Here is a 25007-nt window from a genome sequence, read left to right as displayed (position 1 = left end):
GATCCTAAATGCTGCTAGACACACCAAACTTTTCCTGTCAGAACCAAATAAACACACTGCAAAGTTTATCCTGTCGAAAAGCAGAAAGACCTGTTGAAATAATATTATTGTAATCCAGATATTCATATATATCCAGGAATTTGCCCTGGGCTATGTAGGGTTATCTAACCCATGAAATTTTATTTTACTCTGGTATTGCTTTTCTCAAGGATTGAGTAAAATCCCTTTGAGATTATTTGTAGCGTTTAGTCACGACGTGTGACTGACGTTTAAATCATCAGCTATAGTATCGTTATTATCTAGCCTATTTAATTCGAGTATCGTAAGCAAGGAGTAGAACTTGAATTTGGCTCGATTGCTTCCAACTGCATTGACAGACAGAAAATCTAAGTTCCCTTCAGATTGCTCTTCAACTACCACATTTTCTGAGCATTCCCCAATTGTTGCTCGTGAATCATCTGGCGGAATAAGTCGTGAAAGGATTGTCATTGTGCATAATCGCCGTCAAAGGTAGGAATTGTCACATGTGGTAAGTCTATGCTTGGAAAGGCCCTTCTAGCGGAAGCTATTCTAGGCTCTAATTTTGAACGGCATTCAGTGAGAAATATTAAGGTGTGTTGAATTCGCTTTTCGATGTTGAGAAAATTCTGCTCATTGTACCCCAACTCATTTGGATCGCTGGAATATTGCCATATATTTTAATGGCCTTGACGCAACTCCTCCCAGTTCTTTAATAAAGTAGCTGTCTTCAGTTGGTAGTATGATTTGGGTTGTGCCTGTTCAATTGTGTCGATGCCGCTAATGATATTTTCGACAGTCTGTATCCTTGATTCCTGTTACCTTATTAGTACCACGACATCGCTGGGAAGATCGTTCTGAGCATTGTTTGTGGCTAATATACCTTAGATAGCTTAGATGTTACAATACGACCCACCAACCCCAAAGTATTTGAACTTCATTAAACCCAAAAACCAAAGTACGCGTTGCATACATGTGCATTTCCGCCACGCGCATTTTTTCTATTCATTCATTCAAGTTCATTAAGTTATCATATTGCGCGTATGTACATTTCCGCCAAAGGCACATTTTTTATTCTTTCGATTTTGCTGTTGCAACAATTAGCATGAACTAATTATTGCAACAACTCAGCAATAATTTCATATAAATTTATAACATTCGGAATCAGGAAAAGTTAGTCTATTTTCGCGCGACAAGTCTCCTTACCCCGATTGCCCGGTGTGAGACTGCACTGGGGTACTTGCTCTTGTATCGGTTCATGTCCTAAAAGAGGACAAATAAAATAAATTATATTATAAACCGATTTGCGCGTTTTTATTTTTTTTTGGCCAAAACGTTCGCGGTTAATAAAAGTCTTAGACCTGCCTTTCAAACCCTAAAGGCGTTCCGCTATATCATCCTTGTACTTGTTGTACTCACGCTGCATTGAAGAAAAATATTGTTTCTCGAAATATGGATAATCTGGAACATAATGCGGTAACTCTTGAAGCTCTTCATTTCTCTCGGAAAAGGTTGTCCAGAGATTTTCTAATTGTTCTAATCTCGTCGTGAGATATTCCTTTGTCTTACGAGCTGCCGGATCCTTCCGTTGCTCAAAAGACGTTGAATCTCCTGGCCCGTCACATCTTTTTGGTGGGTAAGCTTATTCACTTTCTCACGTATCGCCTGCATGATTGGCTAGGTTTTTAATTTGTCTCGTCTCCGTTTAATGTTGTGATCGGCCGATCACGTCGGGGTCACCAAAAAATGTCTTGTTTCCGATAGGACCACTCGGTGATACACCGAGTGAGTCTTTCACCCTGATCAGGTGAAACACCTGCTTAAGCTAAAACAACGTAAAGTTCGTTTGCCAAGTGTCTGTTAGTATGTTCATTGGGTGGAACACCGAATCAAGTTGAGTTCAGTTCAAATCTTCGAAGTCTCCAGCAGCGTCACTGGAAAAGAATAAAAAGGCTTAGTTCATTGGAACTTAAAAATACACTGAATTCTTTATTCATTGATTTCGCTTAAATAGTAACAAAAGTTTTTACATGTTAAAAACTAAAATATACAAAATGCTTACTTGCTATGTAGAGCAAATATCCTCTGGGATTATTTATGGCGTTTAGTCACGAGGTATGCTTGTCTTTTAAATCATCGGCTATAGTATCGTAATTATCTATTTATTTATTTAGTAAGGACAATATACAGAAAGCAAATTCCTTATTACATATTGTCCTCAGAGGGAGGAGCAAGCGAATGGCTTATTTTACGCTTAAAGCTAGAGAGGGAAATAGAGTCGAAGGACCCAAGCTGTAAGGCATTGTAGCACCGGCAAAGCCTCGGGATCGGAAAGTGAAAGTAAATCTCGAGCTCCGCGAAAGGTACATCAATCTAGCCTATTTAATTCGAGTATCGTAAGCAAGGAATAGACTCCTTGAATTTGGCTCCATTGCTTCCAATTGCATTGACAAACAGAAAATGTAAATTTCCTCCTTAGGCAACGAAAATAGGATACCAGAGACTTCCAAACATTCAAAGTCTTGCGGATTTAGGTATACTGATTTGCCATGATATGTCACCTTCCGCATCACCATTTCGTCTATCGTTTCTCATGAGTTCAAAATCTTTGAACTTTATGATATGCTTTTGATTTAGGTGGATTTCTCGAGGCCTTTTTTCTTCCAGTCTCCAGTTTTGAATCTAAATTTTCAATCCAGTTGCTCATGCAAAAAGTTTTCCCAGGTTAAAGATTGATAATCTCGGATTTTACCTCTGCTAATTTTTTAATACTTTATAATACTCAGATAATTAATCTGTATTTGCTGTAATTAGTTCACTTCCAATAATTAAGGAATGTTTTCTTTTTAATAGCGCTGTTTATTTAATTGGTTACATCATTTATCACAGATTTTTATTACTTTTTTTTTTGATCCACAAAAGACCTTACGGCTTGACGGATCACTTCAGCCGGCGGACGAGACTTGAGTCCTCTTTTGAGACTTTTCGACAAAATGTCATTCTTGATATTTGTCATCTGTCTCTTGTCAGTCGCCGGCGTATTCATAATGGCGCCTAGGTTCGAGCATCCAATATGTTGCCATATGTATTCTGCATTGACTTTATTTATGGAAAATTTGTTTGAGGTCCCGTGCCATATTTGTCTGACTTTCATGAGTAATATATATCATATTACAGGGGGTGGGGAAATCATCGACTTTAATCAGTGTTTAAAAGATTCGTCACCGGCGCGGCGATTCCCAGATACTCCCACTGAAATAGTACCTTGGCTCGCTTGTTCCAGGTCACTCGTGTTGTTCCGGCGGAACTTCTTTCAAAGGGCGGCTGAAAGGTTCCTTAGGGCTTGGGGGAGGAATAGTAACAACGGCTTTTGTTTTAATACAAGTATAATTGTTTTATATTTATATATTACCAAGTTCCTTAGCTTAGTTTATTACCTAACCGCTGTACTGCTACCAGATTAACCTTCTACAATGGACGTTACCGCCTGGTACTGGAACCAATTTCTTGGATGATAATTCAAACAGGTCTTTCCAAGTTGTTCAATTTAATTATGCTTGAACAATCAGCTTGGTGTTTATATAATACCTATAGCAAAGTTGATGGCGTCGGTAAGCAAAATTAAAGCTTCGTCCCCATTTGTATTGACTGCCTTGCCTCACCCTGAAAGTGACTGATAAAAACTTTATTTTATTTTTCTTACTTATTGTTTGTAACACAGAAAAAGCGTGTTCACTTCCCGCAGGTCGAGGCAGAAGAAACTGGTTTGTTTTTCTTGAGCTCCGTTTGTTTCCAACCAACGAAATAATTTTCACCGCTGGCTTTCCCCTCTCGTGGCGAGTTCGAATAAGCCACGGAGAGCCCCGGCGACGTCGTCTATCCGCTCGAATATTTCGAATGTTGTTAACCCCGCTGCGCCATAGTCCCTTGAGTTGAAATCGCCACCCAGAAGGACACATTTCGACTATCTGGATATTCCAAGTCGTGGCCCAGTTGCTCATGAATTACATTTGATATAGCGGATGTAATGAATTAATGCGATTGGGTGATGACCAGAATACCATCCTGTGTGGACAGAGACGACCAAGAAGGAGAGTTATCGCTGACCGACAATCCAATTGGATCAGGACCTTGAAGTGTGTTAGAACATTTTCTGGCGAGAAGTTGCTCGCAACTGAAGACCTTATGGTTTGCCTTGCTTACTCTGCAGCACTCGCCAGAAGTAGATTATACTAAAGATGCCGACTTAGCCTTCGGTTGCTTCTCCTTGTCTAATTCCTCCAATGACTGAAACCTCGTTTCCATGAATGTGAGAAATGCTGGAGAATGATGGGAGTCCAACTCTGACGGAAATAAATTTCGAATTCCGCGAATCCTGCTGCGCCACATATTTTCTTATTTGACTTTTCTCGCACATTACCGACCTCGCAGATTCGCTTTTGAACATCGATCAACATTTCTTTATGCTTATTCTAGACTTAACGTACTTTCCTATTCTTATTTGCCGACCCAAGATTACCTCAGAACATGTTCTTTCTCACAACCATCTACCACTAACTATTGTACAATATTTTCCTTTTCTTTTTTTTCGTAGAAAGGATTTTTTGGGAATTGTTTTATCAGTTTTTTGCATCGCTGAAGGCGGATTTCTTTTAATTTAGGCCTAAGTAAGTGGCTTTCACAGCATCGTAGGCCCTTAACTGAAGATCGTCGCGCAACATATGGCTCATGGTATGCGTGGAGACGTTCATTTCACTCGCTAAACGCTTCTGTTTGCGCAGCAGATTCCGATAAACTCTTGCACGAACAGCCTATACAACATTCGACTGTCGTACAGGCCTCGGACGCCCCCGTTTCTGTGTATCGTTGAAACGTTTGGTACACGAATCGCTCACTTACCGATAACGGTTTAAGCGTCTCTTTGGCCGTCTTTCCACACTCGTGTACCTGCTCGACCTTATTTTGCTTCCATAACCACTGAATCTGCATCAGGACGTGGATTAATATTGATTGCAGGCTCTGAAGAGCAATTTCCCTGAACGAATGCAGGAACCTGGTACCAACCTGCTTTCTTCCTTCTATCACTCGCAGTCAGCGTTCGCGTTCGACATGCACTATAACAATATTCTTAGCACAAATAATGTCTGAAATTCGGGATGAGGTATCTAGGGAAGAACTTTGTATTCCTTTCACGCCATATTTGCACAAGCCCATCGGGTGTTCGCACATTAATTACACATTACTGTGTAACGGTTTTTTGTAAATCGCTACGACACTTTGGATAATAGAATGACTTCTATCGAAAATTTTTCCTATTTTCCTTAAAGATTTGGCGTTTGCCAAAATTTTATTCAAAAAGTTGAAAATTTAAAGTGTATGTTTCATTGTTTACTTCAATGCTCAACTTAAGATTTTTAGGTCAACAGAACCACTGCTTACTTGGCCTATAGACTTATGAGCTTTTGGGAACCCTTTCCCCAATCAATTGAAAGATGTTTCTTCAATTTAATTGATTCTTTATTATAATTCACTGGAAGCTTATCACAGATTTTTGAAAACCTTAGAATCTTCCTTTTTGTTACAATTCTTAATACTCCAGACAATTTAAATTATGGTCCTTCTTTGGCCGACAGACGAGACTAGAGTGTCCGATTTGACAAATGTCAAGAATGAAATTTGTCAACCCAGTCTTCTGTCCGGCCGTCAGCTGTTTACACGGCCATTGAATGCAGCGCACGCTGCCGGATGTCGAGATAAAAACATAATCACATTTGCATACCTTCAAAAACGTGCTATATACATCTAAATTATTCGAGACTTTTTTACGAAATTCCAGTATTTGGTGCTACAAACATTATTTTTAGTAAAAAAATAAAACAAATTTTTGGTCTATCACTCTGGTAATAAGAATATAAAGATATATATTGACACACTTTTGTACTCCGCACCTAGATGAAGTTCTGGTACTGTGGCCATTGCAAAACAATTGGTAACTTTTTAATTTACTTAGGCTAGGGATGAAAGTCCTGAGGGTTTAACGTGAGTACCTGCCGTGTAGGTATAATCCCACGGTCCTCTTCGGACACGGATTGATTTGGAGACCACAATCAGAGCCCCGCCATGACACAGCGGTACTGATTTAGCAGTGGATGTAAGTAAGGGGTACGACACCCGAGTTGTGCAGCGTAACTCCACGCTTGAGCTCCGAGGAGCTCTGTCCGCGATGTAGACATAACCACAACCACGATGAAACTCCCATAAGGTGGCCAACCGCAAATAACCGGGCCGAGAGCACATCCTCCAGGAATTCTCCTGGAGCATATGCTCTCAGAGGGTCAACCCAGTTCTTATGATATCAGATAACCTTCAGTGAGGCTTCGTGGCCAGAGCCACTTCAGATGAGCCCCTTGCAGACTCGGGCCTGATCGCCCTCCTCGAGTACGTGGAGACGGCACTCCCCAACGGGTTAACTGGAATTAGCTCGAACCGGAGAACTGCATCGAAACCTTTCCACCAAGTACAAAAGCAGCTCTGCGTATAATACAACACGTAAGACGTCACAAGACAACACTAACACAGAACACACAGGACTGATGGGTATTTACCACGGACTTGGAACCAGTCCTTTGAGTGTGCCCCACGCAGAACACAACCCTGACTGGCGGTAAGGTTCCGCATGAAAAGAAACTCATTCAAGCTACCATGCCCCGTCAGGAGAAGCTTATCTCAATCCCGAAGTCCACGACGGAACTTCCTCTGGCAGACATATCTGAGGTACTTATACGTGACCCGACCTTTCCCGCATTTGTTTCGTCTAAGCTGCCACTTAGATGTTACCCTTGCAAAGTACGCCCCTCCTGATCCTGTAGCGGTGGCACGCCGGACTACCTCCAGATCAAGAGGAGGAACACCCAACAGGACCTGCATGTCGTCGGTGGAGACCGTACGACATACAGAAAAACACGATAACAACGCCACTCACTGGCAAGCGTAGAGCAGTTTCCTGCCCTGCATCGTCACCGCAAAATCACATTACATAGAGGACCCGTACGTACAACATGCAAGGAAGAGTCCCACATAAATGGATCTAGCAGCTCTCCTGCTTAGACCTCATTCACACCTCATCACACGTCTCAACATACAAAGGAAATCCGTTCCGCGATCGTGACTCCCAAGTATGTCACTTTCTGCTGGTATTTCAATGGAACTCCATTGAGTCTAATGTAGCACGACCTCAATAGGAGTGTTATCACTCACATTGCATCCATCCAACAATCTTCATGGCTGGACAAACGATTTTGCTGCTACATTTACACACGTAATATCAATCAACTGGTGCTCTCAAAAGTCGAAACAGTTGACGGGACATTTAAACAAAACAAATCGTACTTTAACAACACTTCGGACAATACCTTTCCCCTACGTACAGCACGGCGGCAAGATCTACGTTGGGCAATCTTACTGTGCCATATAGAGGAGATCGCATTCGCGTCCATGCCCAGGATGAATGTTGTTCCTTCATCCAGGCACGCGATATATTGCTCCGGGTCGTCTGTGGCTGTACAGTATATGCTCAAGCAAAACCACTTTCCTAAAGGCCCCGTGATTGGGGCAGATACGCCTCACTCATTAGTGAGACTCTCAACGCAGACGCGTATCATTAATGACGATAGCCGCCTTGGCCGACTCTCTGGCAGTGAAGACCCGCATGTCTTCAGGCAAACCTCTGATGCAGCCATTAACTGCCCAGGGCTCCTGTAACATGGCTATGTTAATGTTATTCTCACACATGTACTGGCCGAGATCATGCATCCCGGCAACCGCTCTGGCGCAGTTCAACTGCAACAGTGTGAGCGACATGGCGCTCATTGATCCGAGCCACCCTTGTGGCGTAAATCGGGCAAAACATCGACTGGAACTCCCCAGTACGCACAGTTCGGCAGTGAACCTGAAGAGGAGGCCATATGGCGAGCAACGAGCGCAGACAGATGAGTCCCCCTAGCGCAGACACGGTCCTTCGTACAGCAATCACCCACGCGGTAATCAAAGCCAAGACATCTAAAACATACAAGGAGCAAGTCATGTGACCTGACCCTGTAACTAAACCACTTTACATACACCCTTTCGGTGGATGTCAACCTGTCAACTACTGCTGGAATGCCCTCAATCACAGCATTGCTGACTGCCTCAGGACCGCCTCCTTCTTGAATCGCTCGAAGGACATCCGGTCCCTCAAATGATTCCCATAAATCTGCTGAATCAGCCCATTAGCGCTAATGCAGCAGTACCCATCATAGACGATGGCACGAAGTCCCAGCTTCCTCCAGGCCATGTTCAAAGAACTTCGGGTTCTCCACAACCTTCCCTCGTTCCTTTTCGAAGGGCACGCGTAAGCCTCCTTGTTGCGGCTTTTCACCACAACCGACCATGTGTCGGTCGGTTTAGGGATTGCAGGCGACACATCGGCAGCGGAGGCTGTCGGCCTACCACCACCGACTAACTTAGTCACAGGCAAGGAGCAGATTGGCTATTCTTTGCAGCCATTAGCTCCACGTTCCCTTTAGATAGGGCCAAATTCTCGGTCATCTTGGACAGCAGATTGCCGTGTTCCAGAATTACCATGGGGACAACCTCAGCCATTCTCTCCGTCGAAGCACCACTCTTGACCAAAATCTCGACAAGCTGGTCGCTTATCCTCCTCCCTTTCTCAATTTCGCCTCCCTCAATAAGCGAGCAGGAAGGCTCAATCTTCTTGACTTTCGTGCCCCGCTTCTTCACTTTCGGAGGTCGAGTCAGTGTACCCACCTAGAACACAATTCGACGAGATTCAGGCTAGCGATATCAAGTTGCATTATCTCTGGGGTTGATAAGTATTTCATAACCAAACTTTCCTTCATCCTGCCTTTCACGTATATTGTAGCATTCGCGAAATGCTCTAATATTCCTGGTAGATCGTTGTAGTTAGTCTCTCCTTCATTTCACTCTAAACCATTTATATTTGCTACTTCAAATTGCTTTTGTTGGTTAACCCTTGATGATAGCTCCTGCCTCGGATGTAGTGCAAAAAATAAAGCGTAGGACAGATTGATCCTAAAGGTAGGATGACTAGTTCTTTAACGAGATAATGGCAATTACTCCCGGAGACGTATTGAACATCTACAATAAACCTGGACATGTTGCTTATATAAGAAGGTGAAGTGAAATAAAATGTTTTTTCCAATATTTTTATATTTCTTATATGTTAAAGTCGATATAACAAACTCATATAATATTGACATTTGCTATGAGTCCCAGTATATTTCGCCATCTTGAAAACCATTGTGTTGAATACTATCGTTTGAATGAAAGATTGAATATTTCTATTTTTATCATCCCTTCCTTTAGATATTTGTTTTAATTTTGCATGTAATTATTCAAGTCGGTATGAGTTCTCAATTTCTTCTAGATTAGAGTATTCAACTTCATTTTTATTTACTAATCGAGGTTTCGACAATGTAATATATGTTATCACGCCAACGGTCAGATAGAGAGTGATTGTGAGTCTGCCATTTCTCACGCCAGGTTCCTGTCAGGCCGTCAGTTGTGTGCGCGACCGTTCAGAGACGAACTCACCACGAGCGATGCGCTTCGTGCCTCCGATGTGCCGCCACAATTGAATTAATATCTTATGTATATTTCGCAACTTCTGAAAAAGGAAAATTACCCTTTAATATATACATCCTATATCACAATGCTGGATAACCCTTAAATAGCACTATGTGAATTTCACAATACTGAGTTACATCCCCTACTATTAACAATTTTATGTAATGTGTGTATTTCGCAACTTAAACAACAATGAATTTCACAAAACTATGTAGTCTTATAAAACACAGATGAATCCAGGAGGTTTCAGCAGCGGGTACGAAGCCGGTGAAATCGCCGGACATCAGCAGGATGGACTTTTCGTCCAGGCCGACCACCGCGTAATTGAAGCGGGTTGCGTCCGCTGTGTTACCGAACATCTGGAACTGTACTTCCAAATGCACGAACCACAGCTCCGAATTCCGCCGCTAAAATGGAAGGTCCTCTGGTGGAGGTCTGATCGCGCGTCCGCGTCTTTGCTGTCGACCGACATTCTGAAAAAAAACTAATCTTACGACGCGAGGTTCTTACGAAGACGCGGTGATACTGACTTCTGCTAAAGCCCTAATCGACACGGCAGGCTGCACCCACAAATGCCCGCACGAGCGAAAAAAAGAAACACCAACGACGCACCCCAAAGCGAAATCACTTTTAGAAAATAAGCAAGGAATCCGTCGTCGGTCACGGCGAGGCAGAAGAGACCGGTTATTCTCCATGCGGCCCCTCTGCCTTCAACCAACAGCACTTTCTCACCGCTGGCTCTCCACTACTGTGACGAGTTCTAAAACGCGTGGAGAGCGCTGGTGGCGTCATCTAACCGCTTGCATTCGTAACATTCGAAATAAATTTCGAATGCCGCGAATCCTGTTGCGCCACGAGGTAACTATATCTTATTATTCGCTCCGTATTCTAGCCCGTTTGAACCCATTTGAGTATGAAAAATTTTTCTTCTGTAACAATTCTTTTATCAAATGTGAATTGTAGATGCTTCTTTTCCGTTGTTGAGATTACAATACCAGGTCGCTTGCGTCCAATTTTACTAACATTTACCACGCAGGTTGAACCCCCGCGTAATCACCGGTCACTAAATTTTTCAAGTGATCAAACTGAACAACTTTTGAATTTTTGAAATTTATGGGTTATCCCTTTACACTTCACAACATGCTCTGTAACCAGACTCGTTTCAATCTTAAGATCGTAAGTCTTTGGACAAACGCTTATATGTATAAGATTCTTTCCCAAAGCAGTCAACCTTGTTCGTTAGCTTCCCTAGAAAGTTGGATATCGGAAAACTCAAAGGGTTAGTTTTGCTATCTATGAAGATTAAACTATCTGTTTCGCAGTAGAGAATATTTTTACCAATTTTTTTTAAGAGCCTCGTTAAGTTTCAAACGCGCAAAATCTTAAGTGTACAGGTATATCTCGAGCAATGTATCTTTCTGTTTTGAAAATGGTCGTTTGGGGTGCTGATTTTCCCCAATCTTATATACGATCAATAAAATAATATTTCAAACTTCTGTGATTACTATTATTCGCATTTTATTTATTTATGTTACGATTGTACAAGTTCACACTTTACTTTTGATTATCTTGGTATTTTGTCAATTCAGTTGTTACTTTACTGTTCTTATGTCTTTTACTGATCAGCGGACAGGACTCGAGTGTTTTAATGAGAATGTTGACAAATGTCCGCTTTTGACATTTGTCACCTCAGCGTCATGTCAATCCGTCTGTTTCTGCAGCCATTGACTGCAGCGGGGAAGGCGAATTCAAAATGGTGCCTAGGATATGCCGCGACAGTCGTTTCGCGAAAAAACGCGTTTAAAGTTTTTTTTTAAATTTTAGTATGAAAATCGATCATTATTTTTGTTTCTATCCCCAATTTGCCTCATTATTGTTAGTTACTTAACCCACAATACTGGCAACGTGCTAAATTCGCTCTTTAAACCAAAGTGTTGGAGCAGACTCTCCATCAACCTTGGCTCCAATCGAAAAGTCTTGTCAGGCTTTGGTATTAGAAAAGAAACTTTATTCTTTGCTACACATACTTTTATCCAAATTATTTGAGTACGCATAAATTATGTCGCTATGGTATTAATTTACAATGAGAACTTATCTACAGAATTTGCTGACTTCTGGTTGCATTTGAAATTCGCTTGCACGCTAGAATTGGATGTCAATATATGGATAAATTTACAAACAAGGTATGAAAGGCTCAAAAAGAAGCTCAGCGGTTGTCAGATTTGATTCACCCGTTGGTAGAGAGCGACGCCTACTGCTGCATCTGAGGTATCGACGGAAATGCCAGCAGTATTACATCAACAAGCTGTTGTTTGACCGACTCAAACCCGTGGACGGCCTCAGCAGAACACGCAACCTCGCGAAAGTTTTTAGTTTAGGGCTCAGACAAGTAGGCATTCAGGATGGCTTGGTAATGAGCGGCCTTGAACAAGAAACGATGATAGAAGGTTGACATGGATAAGAATCTTGGCAGAGTAAAACCTCTTTATCGCCTCAACTTTGTCTGGTTCAGCTTGAATATCGTCAGGGGTTATTAAGTGGCCAAGAAATTTTACCTGCCTTTGGAGGAAATCTGCATTTTTCAACATTTAGGGCAAGTTCGGTCTCATTTAGTCGCTTGAGCTCCGTATTTCGGATGGTATCAACAAACCGCCGAGGCCGATGAGGGTCGCGGCGTGCGACTACTCGAACGTCTTTTTCGAAATCTACCTCCGGAACGCAAAGTACCAACTGTCGCGGCGAGCTTTGTGACCGCGTCGGCCAATGTCGTCATCAGAGCCCTAAGCTCCTCAACTTCCCGAGTTGTGTCTCGGTAAGTTTCCGCAACCAGGGGCGCGCGTGCACCTCGTGTACCTTATCAGGCGTGGTGGCCAACATTTCTATCGATCTCGAGTCCGCGGAGGCCAACATGGCGCGGGTGATCCCCGGGGCTTGTTGCAGCCAGAGAGATTTCGGCAGCTCTGACCCAATCTTATCCCCATCCAACTACCTCATTTTACGAAGCAACTGGCTGAGGGTACGGTTGCCTAACCTCAGCTCATTCAACAAGTGATTAAGCTTCGTTTACTCACTTACTGAAAGTCGCGGAATTAGCTGCTCCTTCAAGCGGAGGACTCCTCAAGTACATCCGAAACAAACCCGATGGTATCCTCGTCGAGACCGATGAAACCGTGATTGAACAGGGTGACATCCGTCGTGAAGCCTACCAGCGCAAATTGCGCATCCAGCTGTCTTAATCACGCAGCCGCTATAAGGGAGGCACCCTAATCGCACGGATTTCTCCTCGCGCGACATATTCGTAATGATTCAGGGGAGCGGGAAGGGAGAAAGGACGAAGCGCTTGAGCGGAAAACGTTACGTTGCATTTAATTAAATTTCACTTTATGTGCAGAAATAACAGTTTATTGGCAAAGGCTTGTCCACCTGTATTCCTCTTTTGCCATTTCCCGCACCATATATCCACTCCTACGGCAGGGGGTCCCGATAATCCTAGATACCGGTGCTACACAAACGGTCCGGGTCACGACTTTAGGGAACTATTTCCCCAATTAAATGAAAGATAATTATTTTTCAACAGTTTTGCTCTTATAATTTATTGATTACTTCATCCTAGAACGAATAAAACTTCTATCACTAGTCACGTCTCTTAGATTATATTATATTTTTATTAAAATGAAAGTAAAGCTTAAATTATAGCCCTTCTATAGCCGGCGAGCGAGACTAGAGTGTTGACAAATGTCATTCTTGACATTTGCCATTGAATGCAGCGGCAGAGGAGAATTAACAATCGCGCTCAGTTTCGCGCCTCCGATGTGCCGCCAAACGTTCATATGCCCATACTACAGAAGAAAATTTACCAGCATAGTCAATATTATCTATCGCAATCAAATAGTAAGGATAGTATTCCGCAAAAGTGCACTAAATCTTCGAAAAAGCCCACCAAACCATTATAGAAAACATCAAATATTGCCAAGTGCACTAAAACCAACCAAGTGCAGTGTTCCCTCCTAATTGTGATTTTATGAAACATCTCTTGTGGCAATATGTGAAAAGGCAAAATTGAGTAGTGGAAGATTTTACTTACGGTTTTTTCGGCCCTATAATTCCCATGGGCGCAATCAATTCAGGGGCACATTACACTTTGTCGATATTGTGGAAAATTTTACTTTCGCTCTACCACCTGTGATAGAGTTTCTGAAAAACTTCCACTGGTAACTTTATAGGGAACATTTGCAGCAAGATTTAGGAGGGAAAGGGCCGAGCAGCATATACCGTAGCTGCTTAGCGGTACAACGCGCCACGACTGACTGACACGTGTCAGTGTGGAAAAACCTAAGTCGCCGCGTCCGTTTCAGCTAACCGACGTTCTATATGGCCACATTGGAGTATAGGAAGCCATCGTTCCGGTTAAGGGCTATAGGACAGATACGTGGGAAGGCACTTCGGGTGTCTTGTGGCCAAAGGCTTGGGGCGCGATGCGTAACTTGTGATTTCGGAATTAAACGTAAAAAGTCAGGGATGTAGTTCCTATTCAAATGGTATTGTTAGGACTATATTTGTGGGATGTTCCTCTTTCCATAATAGCGAGCGAACCAGGTGGCCGATGTACAGGAGAGAGTCAAGGCCGTAGAACTCATGGATAATGCTTCTCTCATACGCTTTTACTTCAGAACTTAGGAGGCACTGGTCTCTCCTAGTAATAAGCTGAGCATTATTCGTTCAACCCCCAGCGACTCGGGTAAGGATCACCTTTTACATTTGTATGGGCGACAACTTGCATTCTACATCGCAAGCTGGCTCGACCCGCGGACTATCAACCTTTGACCATTTACAGGTTATTATATCGTTTCTCGGTCAGAGATATCCACGAACTCCAACAGCTGTTATTCTCTTACATGGTCCCTTGTCCTAACGGTAACGGGGCCTCGTCGTTAGCAAGCACTTTTCTGTTGTGTTCTGGCTACAAGCTCATCCTATCATTTGTTGCTTTCAATATCTGCCGTAAGGCTGGTGTAGCAGTCTTTAATATTAACATGAACTGGGATCTGTTTTTTCATATTTGTTGTGAATGCATATCTGGTTTTCCATATTACTACCAGATATTCATATTATTGAGTATAATTACACCGTAGGTGGCTGATTTATCTTATGGGAGCAGGTGCCCCTCTCATTTGGATATAGTGTGAGCGTCCAATATGGAAGTGTAGCTACATTTCACTAAAGGCAGCCCGATGTCCTCCGACATCTTAATTCACGATCAAACAGAAAGAAGATAAAAAGTAGCGTGATAGTGTGAAATGAGAATGCTCCTGATGGAGCGAGACTTTCCCTGATGTACTTTGTACTTCAAAGTCAGTGAGGGGCTGGTCGTTCCAAATGGGCATCCTTGTATTCATCGGATCAGCCAGGAATTACCTACAAGTCACTCTAGGGCTGGATGACAAATACCGATCTCTCAGTGAGACAGTCATGGGGGAACTCTGAGTTGCTATTGAGTGTGGTCCAACTCACCACAGGTCAACACTCCAGGTTGCAAACCAGCATAACTATGCGGCTTGAAGACATTCCTTTATGGCTTGGGATGCATATTCTGTGAGTCGTTTATGGTCTGTGGATGTCCCTTTAAATATTCCTTTTCCCTCAAAACCTTTTGCAGACAGATTATTACGGACATACCTAACTCTTTTCAGTCTCTTCTCGCTTACAGCTTGCATTCTATTAGTTCACCTAAATTTATTCTAGCATATGACTACTGGCTTGTGACATAAGGGGTTATATACAGTTAAAAGGCCGAAAAAAAGCGAATTTTCCAGATTTTTTTTTGAGAAAATTTATTGATCTAAATATTTGAACATATATTATGGTATCTTTTAACAATATTTTCAGACTTAAAACTAGTAAAAATATTTATTTGGACAGGAGCTACAGCTGATCTCCGGGAGCTCCTCTCAAAAAAGACGTTTTACGGTATATCACTGAACTGGAACCTCTGAAATTAAAAAACCAAACAGATTTCGTTAAAGTAATGTTAAATCTAGTAATTAATCGAAGGAATAAGCAAAATAAATTTTTTTGACAAAATGGTGGTTTCTAGAAAAAAAATTGATTTTCGGCCAAAATTTCGGCCTTAAATTGTTTATAAAAAAAAGTATTAGTCGGTCAAATAAAATCTTCGATCAATTACTAAAAAATATATTTAACCTTCATACGACCCTCTTTTCAACTAGCGTTGAAGGTCCTATGGTCATTTTTGACCACATGGAGAAAATGTAAAGAAATCATGAAAAAAATTCAAGAAACGATAATAATTTTTATTAGTATTCAAAACATTATATTGTTTTAACAGTCTTTGCACTTTACAATAAAGTGTCGCTTGCACACATACCTTTTACAATTGTTACAAGTAAATGAGGTTTTTATGTCTTTAGGGCAAAATTTGCATCGTCCTCTTTTGGCAGATTCCTCTTTTGTTGTTGTAGTGTTATTGGTGTCATCAGTTAAATTTCTGCTTTTCAATACAATGTCTGCAGACGCTAAGGCTCTAGGAAGAGACTTCCTCATCTGCATATATGGATTCACCAGTGCGCGACCGAGCTGCTCCAAAAAAAGTCGCCGCCTGTAGAGTTTACTTTTGTTCCAATCCGGTTCTACCTGAGTAAACAATATAAATGCATTATAACACGATATATCAATAATGTTGCAAAAAACTGCTACTGGCCATCTTTTAGTTTTTCTTTTCGTTGAGTAGCAAGCGACAAGTTTATCCAAAGTATCTACCGCACCTTTCGACGCATTATAATCTTCGATGATAAGCGGTTTTTTATTCTCCTTATTATTTATAGAATTAGTAGTATGTAGTGTGCTCTGTAAAATAACGCTTCGATTTTTCTTTGGTACATACGTAACCAACGTCGTATCTTTGGTAAATGCGAATTTCGAACTTTGTGCAGGCCACTTCTTTGATTCCAAAAGAACTCTCGGAATCGAAGGTTTATTTTTTCGAATTGTTCCAACTGATGTAATCCCTCGTTTCAAGAGCTTTTGTGCAAGTTCATAGGATGTAAAAAAATTATCTACCGTAATGTTGTAACCTTTCAATCCAGCAGTCAGGTCTTGAACGACTCGCATTCCTTGATTTCTTTCTGGTGTATTGTTTATTCTTCCGGTGTAAGGTTGTATATTCCAGACGTAGCTTGTACCGCTGTCGCAAGCTACCCAATTTTTCATTCCATATTTAGCAGGTTTCATTGGCACATATTGCCTGAAAGGACATCTGCCCCTAAAGGGAACCAGCTGCTCGTCAATGGTAATATTCTTTTGCGGATTGTAGAGTTTTGGTAAAATATCTACCCACGAGTCCCACAGCTCGCGGATGGGTGCAAACTTGTCTGTTTCCCGGCGGCTACTCCTCGTGGACCGATCATCAAAACGAATGAATCGTGAGATCTTCTTGAACGTTTTGTTCGACATGACGGCTCGAAAAATTGGACGTCCTATTTCAGCATCCCACAAACTTTCAGTTGCTTCATTGTTAGATCGGTACACTCCTGCAAGAATCAAAAGTCCGATGTAAGCTCGCAAAGTTGGCGTATCGATATCTTCAAAAGTGGCTCCTAAGACTCTACGTCCTTCCCGATTCGTATTTCGCAAAATTATCGTTTCCAACTGCGGTGGTAGAAATAGATCGAATGATGACTGAATATCAGAGATCCTTGAAGCGGCGTAGCGTGTTATTCCGGGTTGTAGTGATGGGTTTGTACTTCTTCGTGAATGTCGGAAAGGATGTTCGTACCATTGTATAGTTTTGTCTCTAGATAAATATTCGGGTAGGTCTTCCAGAATAATTTCTTCAAGGTCGTCGTTCGAAACTTCAATTTCTTCATCGCCCGATTCATAATCTTCAATTTCGGATACTTCCTCGTCCTCGTCACTAAAACTCTCCGCTACTTCGATAAAGTCCATGCTTTTATGCAACTAAACTATACGGCAACGATTTACCAAATGATACACTTGTTCAATGACCTCGCGCTTTTATAGCCCTTCGAGGATGATGCAATACATTGCACGCTATGTGCAATAAGATGATGAAATACATTGCAACACATATAGGATGCTATGCAATACAAGAAAACAATTTTCCTATTGGAATTTATCCCCAGAATTCGCAAAATTCATTCGATTGGTCGTTTTTGACCCAAGGAACTTAAACGTAACATTTTTTACTGTGCAAGAACGGAGCATTTTTTAAAAATACTCTGGTGTCTAACATGTTTAGGAAGAAAATAAATTATCAGTTACCATATTTAAAGTTCATTGAATAACAAACAGCTAATACAGAGTCAACGAAAAATCAATTTTGGTCAGAAATGACCAGAAGAACGTATGAAGGTTAAGAAGCTTGTGTCAAAATTTGAGATCAATCGGTTTAGCCGTTTTTGAGTAATGTTGGTCATCGACTTTGAAAACACCATTTTGAGAAAAACGCGTTTAAAGTTTGAAAAGGACTTTACGTAAGATGAAAATTTTTTTTTTCAATTTACATGGAGTCGTTTATTCCAGGACCATTTAATAAAACCTCCGTCGCTTCGGCAGCTTCTAATAACTCGAGCTGATGTTGTCTGCGAGCCATTCTTCCATCTCGGGTGCTCTCACGCGCTCTGATATCGGAAATGATCACGCGCTGCTCATCTTTTTTTCAGCATATGAATGCGCATTGGGTCCAAGTGTGATTCCTATTGCCTTCATATAATATAATAGTGATGCCATTCCTTCATTAAATATGCCGGGAGCTATGTATGCAGCGATTTCCACAGTTGTCGAACCAGCCGGAACAATTTTGGGAGAGATTTTCCAAATTAGTTGATTGTAGCTGTCGTTATTGTTTTGGTTAAAACCACCTTCACATCTTTCTAATAAATTCTTACTGCTGAGATCTGTGAAAATCGGAAATATAGCCACAGCAACATCTTCTGGTAATGGCTGATAATCATGTTCCAAAGTGGATAATTCATCGGAAGCTGCAGCCCTCTGCCAACTGCACCATGAGTCTGGTCCGTCCGGGCACTTATCGTGTTGAGGTTTTTCGTCGGTTGAACAATAGTGATAATATGTGGCCCATATAGCATTATACATTTTTTTAATGGAATCACAATTTCTCCTTATCGCTAAGCTATCATATAATAAACTGTCAACTTATCGATCATCTTTCCAGTAAGTTTGCCTTAACCACCGAGAGTTTTTTTTTTTTGTATTTTTTTTCCCATTTTGTTTTCAACTGTTTCAACATTTTTTTTGACACAATCTCGGAGTCGCGTGCCCATTTGTTTCTGTACGTGTCCAATACATTCTTTTTTCACAACTTCTTAATTACCGTAAGGTGCAGCTTTTAAAATTCCCGAGTACGTTTTAGAGTCACCGTCTCCGATGTAATTTTTGTACATGACTCTAAATTTTTCCAATGAACGTTGGAACATTTCAACGACTGAATCTACTTCCATTTTGACAGAAGAACCAGAATGATTTGCAATCCAAGTATTTTTATGTTCTTCATACCATTCATTGTATTCTTCGGTGTTGAGTTTCTTCTTCCAAGTTTCACACAGTTTGCAGTAGACACTTTCTACAACAATATCAATGATTTTACCAGAATAGTATCCGATCAATGATGTCACAGCGTACAAGGAAGTAAACCCTCGTTTTTTCCATGTGCCATCGCCAGATACAGTTAATTCTGTCGAATGTTCATCACCTTAATGTTCGGAAGTCAAATTTTTTTCTTCAGTACAAACGTGTTGAAAAAGTTTTTCGGTGGCTGTTTTTACACTGGAGTGAATATTATTAATTATTAAATCGTAAGTGGACTGTGATATAAAAGCCTCCATATCCATTAATCCACAAAATGTTGCTGCACCTTTTAACCCTAATCCGAGGACTCTCATGACAAATAAAAATCGTCGATTTTTTTCATAAGAGTGCGCGACAAAAGGACTAGAATTTAGGTTACGATCTGCACACTTATCACACAGCAAAACAATTTTATAACCAAGTCCTCGTTCAGAAGCAGTTTGAAACTTCACATTTCCGTCACAGGTCTTACATTTCACATATTCGGAAATTGCTCACTCTTGAGCTGCGTGTATGATGCCGACTTCACTACGTCAGACACCATAAGAATGGACTCTTCGTCCAGGCCGACCACCGCGTAGTTGAAGCGGGTCGCGTCCGATGTGATGCCGGACATTTGGAACTGCGCTTCCAAATGCACGAACCACAGCTCCGGGTTCCGCCGCCAAAACGGAGGAACGCGTACGGCGAGGGCGGTCACTTGCGACATTTCGAGTAACAACAAAAAAAAAGTAATAGTTTTCAATGAACACGCGGTGAGTTTATGATGAAAACGCGGTGAATTTTGCTCCGACACGGCAGGCCGCAATCACAAATGCACGCACGAACACAGAAATGACAACCGAAACGGACGCTCTCCAGCGCAGACCGAAATCACCATCCAGAAAACGGAGAACCCGCGATGAAAAATACTTCAACGCCGTCTCTTGCAGCGATTTTTAATTATTATTATCTGAACTATGATCACAATTTAAACTCTTAATAAGATCAGAAGGTTGCGTGTTCAAAACACGTCGGGGTCACGAATTTAAAAGATTAATGATCATTTACGAAATGTTAGATAATTTCTTTATTAATCTTGAAAATATTGAAATCTATTTTATAGTTTTGTGAAAATTTAAATAATCCAAAATTGTCTCGTAACCGATTCACTATTTTAGGTGTCTACACCGCCGCGGTTGGAACAGAAGAGACCGGCTTATTTCCATGCGGTCCTTACTGTCCCAACCAACGGCATTTTTCCACCGCTAATTCTCCACTCCCTTGGTGCGTTCTAAAATGAGTGAGTTTTGGCGTTAGGTTCAAAAGAACACGTTTGTGTGTAGTCCAAATATAATATTTATTTATTTATTTAAACGTTATAATACTTAAAATTCAAGAGTCTGTATTTTTACATTCTTTCGTGACGCCGCGAAGATTCGAGAGGATTTTTAGAAAATTGACAGATCGATCTCCTCTTGTAGACTGCAGCGCTTCGTTTCGATAGTGGTGAAATTAGGAAATTTGAATAGCTCCGCTACATCACTCCCCTCCGAGTGTCTTGGCAAATGTCAAATGTCAAGTTGCGATCGTTGCGTGTGTAAACATTGCGTGAACTATGAAATTTCTGAAAAAATATTTATGCTGCGAAAGTTACGGATTTCGTTTTCGTTGTCTTCTTTCCAGGTCCGGGATACGTCTTGAGTGTAGGTGTAGCTGGGTTGGGCTGTGTTATAGTTGAAGATGGGTTGATTGGTTCAGCTTCGATAAACGCCGGTTTAAGCCTTTCGATGTTGATGCTGGTTGCTTTACCTTTTACGTCGATAACGAAAACGTTGTCTGAAGTTCTTTCGAGCACTCGGAATGTTCCTTCATACGGATGTTCAAGTGGTTTCTTAACTCGATCTACTCGAATAAAGACGTGTGTACAAGTGAACATGTCCTTGTGGATGAAAATTTTCGGCTTTCCGTGATGTTTCGTAGGAGTAGGACGTACTTTTCGCATGATTTCACGAAATTTTTCTACGAAGAATTTAGGATCTGGCGGCATGTCTTCGTTGAAGAAAAATTCTCCGGGTAATCGAAGTGTGGTACCATAAACGAGTTCCGCTGCTGATGAACCTATGTCTTCTTTAACGCTAATACGGAGTCCTAATAAAACTGTAGGCAAACTGTCTATCCATTCGGCGCTGTAGTGACACATAATCGAAGCTTTGAATGAGCGGTGCCAGCGCTCAATCATTCCATTAGCGGCTGGATGACATGCTGTAGTTCGGATCTTTTCACAACCTACCAAATGCGATAACGATTTGAATAACATCGATTCGAATTGGGTTCCTTGGTCTGATGTTAAGACTGTAGGTGCTCCAAATCTTGAAATCCATGTAGTGTAAAATGCATCTGCAGTGATACTCTTAAGTGGGGCTGCTTCCGGCCACCGTGTGAACCGGTCGATCATCGTAAGCACATAAGAATATCCTTTCGACTGCGTCAAAGGTCCTACAATATCGATGTGTACGTGACTAAATCGTGTGTCTGGAACTTGTATGTGTTCATGAGAGGGTTTGGCGTGTCTAGCGATTTTGCTTCGTTGACATGCTAGACAAGTACGTGACCATTCGGTGATGTCTTTCGCCATCGACGGCCAAACGAATTTCCGTTGTATCGCCTTCTTCGTGGCTCGACCACTGGGATGCGATAGTCGATGGGTCGTATCGAAAATTTTCTTTCTGAGTGTTTTGGGTATGTATGGACGGATTTCTTTTGTAGAAATGTCGCAGAATACAAAAGTTTCGGTATCGTCTATGCGAAGTTTACGTAAGTCCAATGATGTATTAGAACGTAGGATGTCCTGAAGTTCATCGTCATCTTTCTGAGCACGAGCTAGTTCTTCCGTGGTGAAAGTCGTAGGTAGGTTTACATTTCCAATACGGGAAAATGCGTCGGCAACAATGTTATTGTCTCCCGAGATGTAGACTATGTTGGTTGTAATTTGACCTATGTAGTCTAACTGTCGAAGTTGCCTAGGAGAGGCTTTCTCGGCTTTTTGCTCAAAAGCAAACGTTAGCGGCTTATGGTCGGTTTTAATAACCATATGACCATATGCTGGAAGAATTTGATGCAACTAGTGCTGCGACATCGACAAAAAATATCGATATCATTAAATATCGATGTTTGGATTAGAATGTTTCGATGCCGATAAAAACATCGAATGAAAACATCGATTTTAGCAAACATCGATATTTCTTTCAATTTATCAATGCAAAGAAAGCAAGATCTAAATAAGGAAACAAATAACAATGTATCTCGAATAGAAAGAAAACCTTTATTTCATTTTTTTATTATAAAAGTATTGAAACGAAACCCGGGCACTGTCGAAATCAATTATGACCCCAAAATGTTTTATCTACACTTTTGAGGAAAAGTAGCTTATCTAGTTTTTCTCCCAAGAGGCAACTTCTCTTGCAGTTTGCAATATTTCCACTCGCTGAAAAAACGCGTTCACACGGAACAGATGTTGCCACAACGCATAAATATTTTTTGACCATTTTCAGTAACGATGAGTCCTGTAGAAAGAAGATGAACCGAATAAAATGCATTTCACAGCTATTATTTGTTAGATTGTAAATATGCTGTATACACATATAAATTTTTTTTTTAGCTATCTTACCTTGTGAACGATTTCAGTCCATACCTCGAACGGAGAGTCTTTAAGTCGTACTACAGGCTGTTTCAAATAAACTGAAAATTCGGGTGGTATCGAATTCGGTGTATCTAGTTCCTCGACTATTCTGGATTTTTTTCGAGATTTCCAAGCTTCCTGAACCATTTTATGATGATCGTCCCATAAGCTGTATTCATTTTCTGGGATAATATTTAGTTTCAGAAGCTACTGGTCTGATGTCAATATAAAAAGGAATTTACCTTTGGACCCAGAAGAATGAGAAGGTGCATCGCTATCGGATTCTGACTCGATTAAGTCTTTTCTCAATTCATTTGATAGCTTCCGTATAACACTGCCTAATGCCGCTTTATCGTCGAAATGCAAATTTTTGAAGCGAGGATCTAATATTGTTGCTGTTGCAAAAAGCTGGTTGTGTTCAATGTTAAGAAATCGTTTATTCCATTCCGCAAAGATGTTATTCTTCAGGGATTTTGCTAGGTCCGTTGTGATTGAAGCTTCAGATATTTTTTTTCTTAAAAGGCGTACGATCGGAATGATCATACTCGACGTAACGAATTTCTCACCACATGCTTCTTTAGTAGCAACTTCGATTGGCTTAAAAAGTAATACAAAATCCTGAAGGAATTCTACATCCTTCGCTGTTATCATTGGTGGAGCTGTTGTATTAAAGTTTATAATACTGCTTACGATTTCCCGAAAACGTTCCACCATATAATACGTGGAATTCCATCTTGTGGAAACCGATTGAATTAAAGTCTTTTCAGTAGAATTGACAGTCCTCTTTCTAAGCTCATCGCTTCCAATTACACTGCTTCTAAACCAGCTGACTATAGTCTTCACTTGTTCCAGTAAACTTTTTAGCTGAGGGAGAGATTCAATGGACTTTTGAGCCAGAAGATTTAGTAGGTGGGCAAAGCAATAGGTGTGTCTTTTCTTGTCGAAAACCAATTCTACAGCCTTAATCATATTACTCCCTCCATCAGTAACGACAGCAATAACGACATCATCTTTGATGTTCCACTTGGTGCATATTTCCTTCAGTTTTTGTGCTAAATTTTCTCCTGTGTGCCTTTCTTCTAATTCATAAACCCCTAGTGTGACACCCTGAAGTTTTAGGTCGTCAGTATCATTTGAAACATAATGGGCTGTTACTCCTAGAAAACTTCTTGTTTGATGTGTTTCTGTCCACACATCGGTTGTCAAGCAAATGTATTGTATACCTGACAATTTTTCTTTTAACATATTGGAAACAAATTCGTATTTCTTATCGAGTAATTCGTCGAAAGTCCTTCTCGATGGAATTTTATATAAGGGAGCAACTAATTTCATAAGATATTGGAAGCCCTCATTTTCGACGACCGATATTGGTTCGCTATCGCGACAAATCATAAACAGAATCCCATCAGTTATTTTGGAGTTTTTATTTCCTCCTTCTCGAAACGAACTGATGTTGGCGAAGCTTTGGTTTAGGGAACCATACTGCTTATAATTACTAACAGAAATACACGTGAACCCCGAGCTGGTACTGGCAATCGAAGGACTTGGGCTTAACGTGCTTGCTCTTGAGGAAGAAGCGGTTAGGGATGTGGAAGTCGAACTCGTGGATTTATTTCCGATTTCAATTGCTCACTTGGTGTTTCTAAACTTGAAGCTACTCGTGTGTTATTTTGATTTGAGCGATTAAAGTGTTCTTCGAAAATGTTTTTGTGTTTTATTTTTATATGGCATCTTAAATTGGTGGTATTTCCGCTTGTTTTTATATTATTTCCGCAAACATTACATTTTGCTATTTGGTCGTTTATTCTTACATAAAACTTCCACATTTCGCTTTTAGGCGCAAGAGCCATAATGAATCTATAGGAATGCCTGCAAGAAAATTAAGAATCAAAATCATCACCAAGAGTACAGAATATTCTACTTTAATTTAAAGTTACTTTCAAAGAAACTATCCGAACAATAGAATATAATTGGAAATTGAATAAATTGGGTAAAAACTGGGTATAAATAACGTCCTTACTGGTTTCTTATACAAGGCTTTACGAAATTTTCCACTTAC

The 25007-nt window shown here is 41.0% G+C and overlaps 2 protein-coding genes across 2 annotated transcripts; both read right to left on the bottom strand.

Annotated features, from left to right (window-relative positions):
- Nucleotides 1-249: 249 nt before the first annotated feature.
- Nucleotides 250-17625, bottom strand: LOC119646974 (piggyBac transposable element-derived protein 4-like). The gene is made up of 4 exons (XM_038047680.1): nt 16049-17625; nt 1438-1643; nt 1225-1281; nt 250-458 (listed from the first exon to the last, which is right to left on the bottom strand). The coding sequence occupies exons 1-4, from the start codon at nt 17623-17625 to the stop codon at nt 250-252; spliced, it is 2049 nt and encodes a 682-aa protein (XP_037903608.1).
- Nucleotides 17626-22646: 5021 nt separating this feature from the next.
- On the bottom strand, nt 22647-24340 carry LOC119646958 (zinc finger BED domain-containing protein 4-like). The gene is made up of 3 exons (XM_038047658.1): nt 23191-24340; nt 22937-23130; nt 22647-22832 (listed from the first exon to the last, which is right to left on the bottom strand). Exons 1-3 carry the CDS (start codon nt 24338-24340, stop codon nt 22647-22649), a joined length of 1530 nt encoding a protein of 509 aa, XP_037903586.1.
- Between the last annotated feature and the right edge of the window lie 667 nt (nt 24341-25007).

Source organism: Hermetia illucens, chromosome 1, assembly GCF_905115235.1.
Source record: "Hermetia illucens chromosome 1, iHerIll2.2.curated.20191125, whole genome shotgun sequence".
In the NCBI taxonomy this organism is placed as follows: Eukaryota; Metazoa; Arthropoda; class Insecta; order Diptera; family Stratiomyidae; genus Hermetia; species Hermetia illucens.
This window is presented reverse-complemented; position numbering and strand designations above follow the sequence as displayed.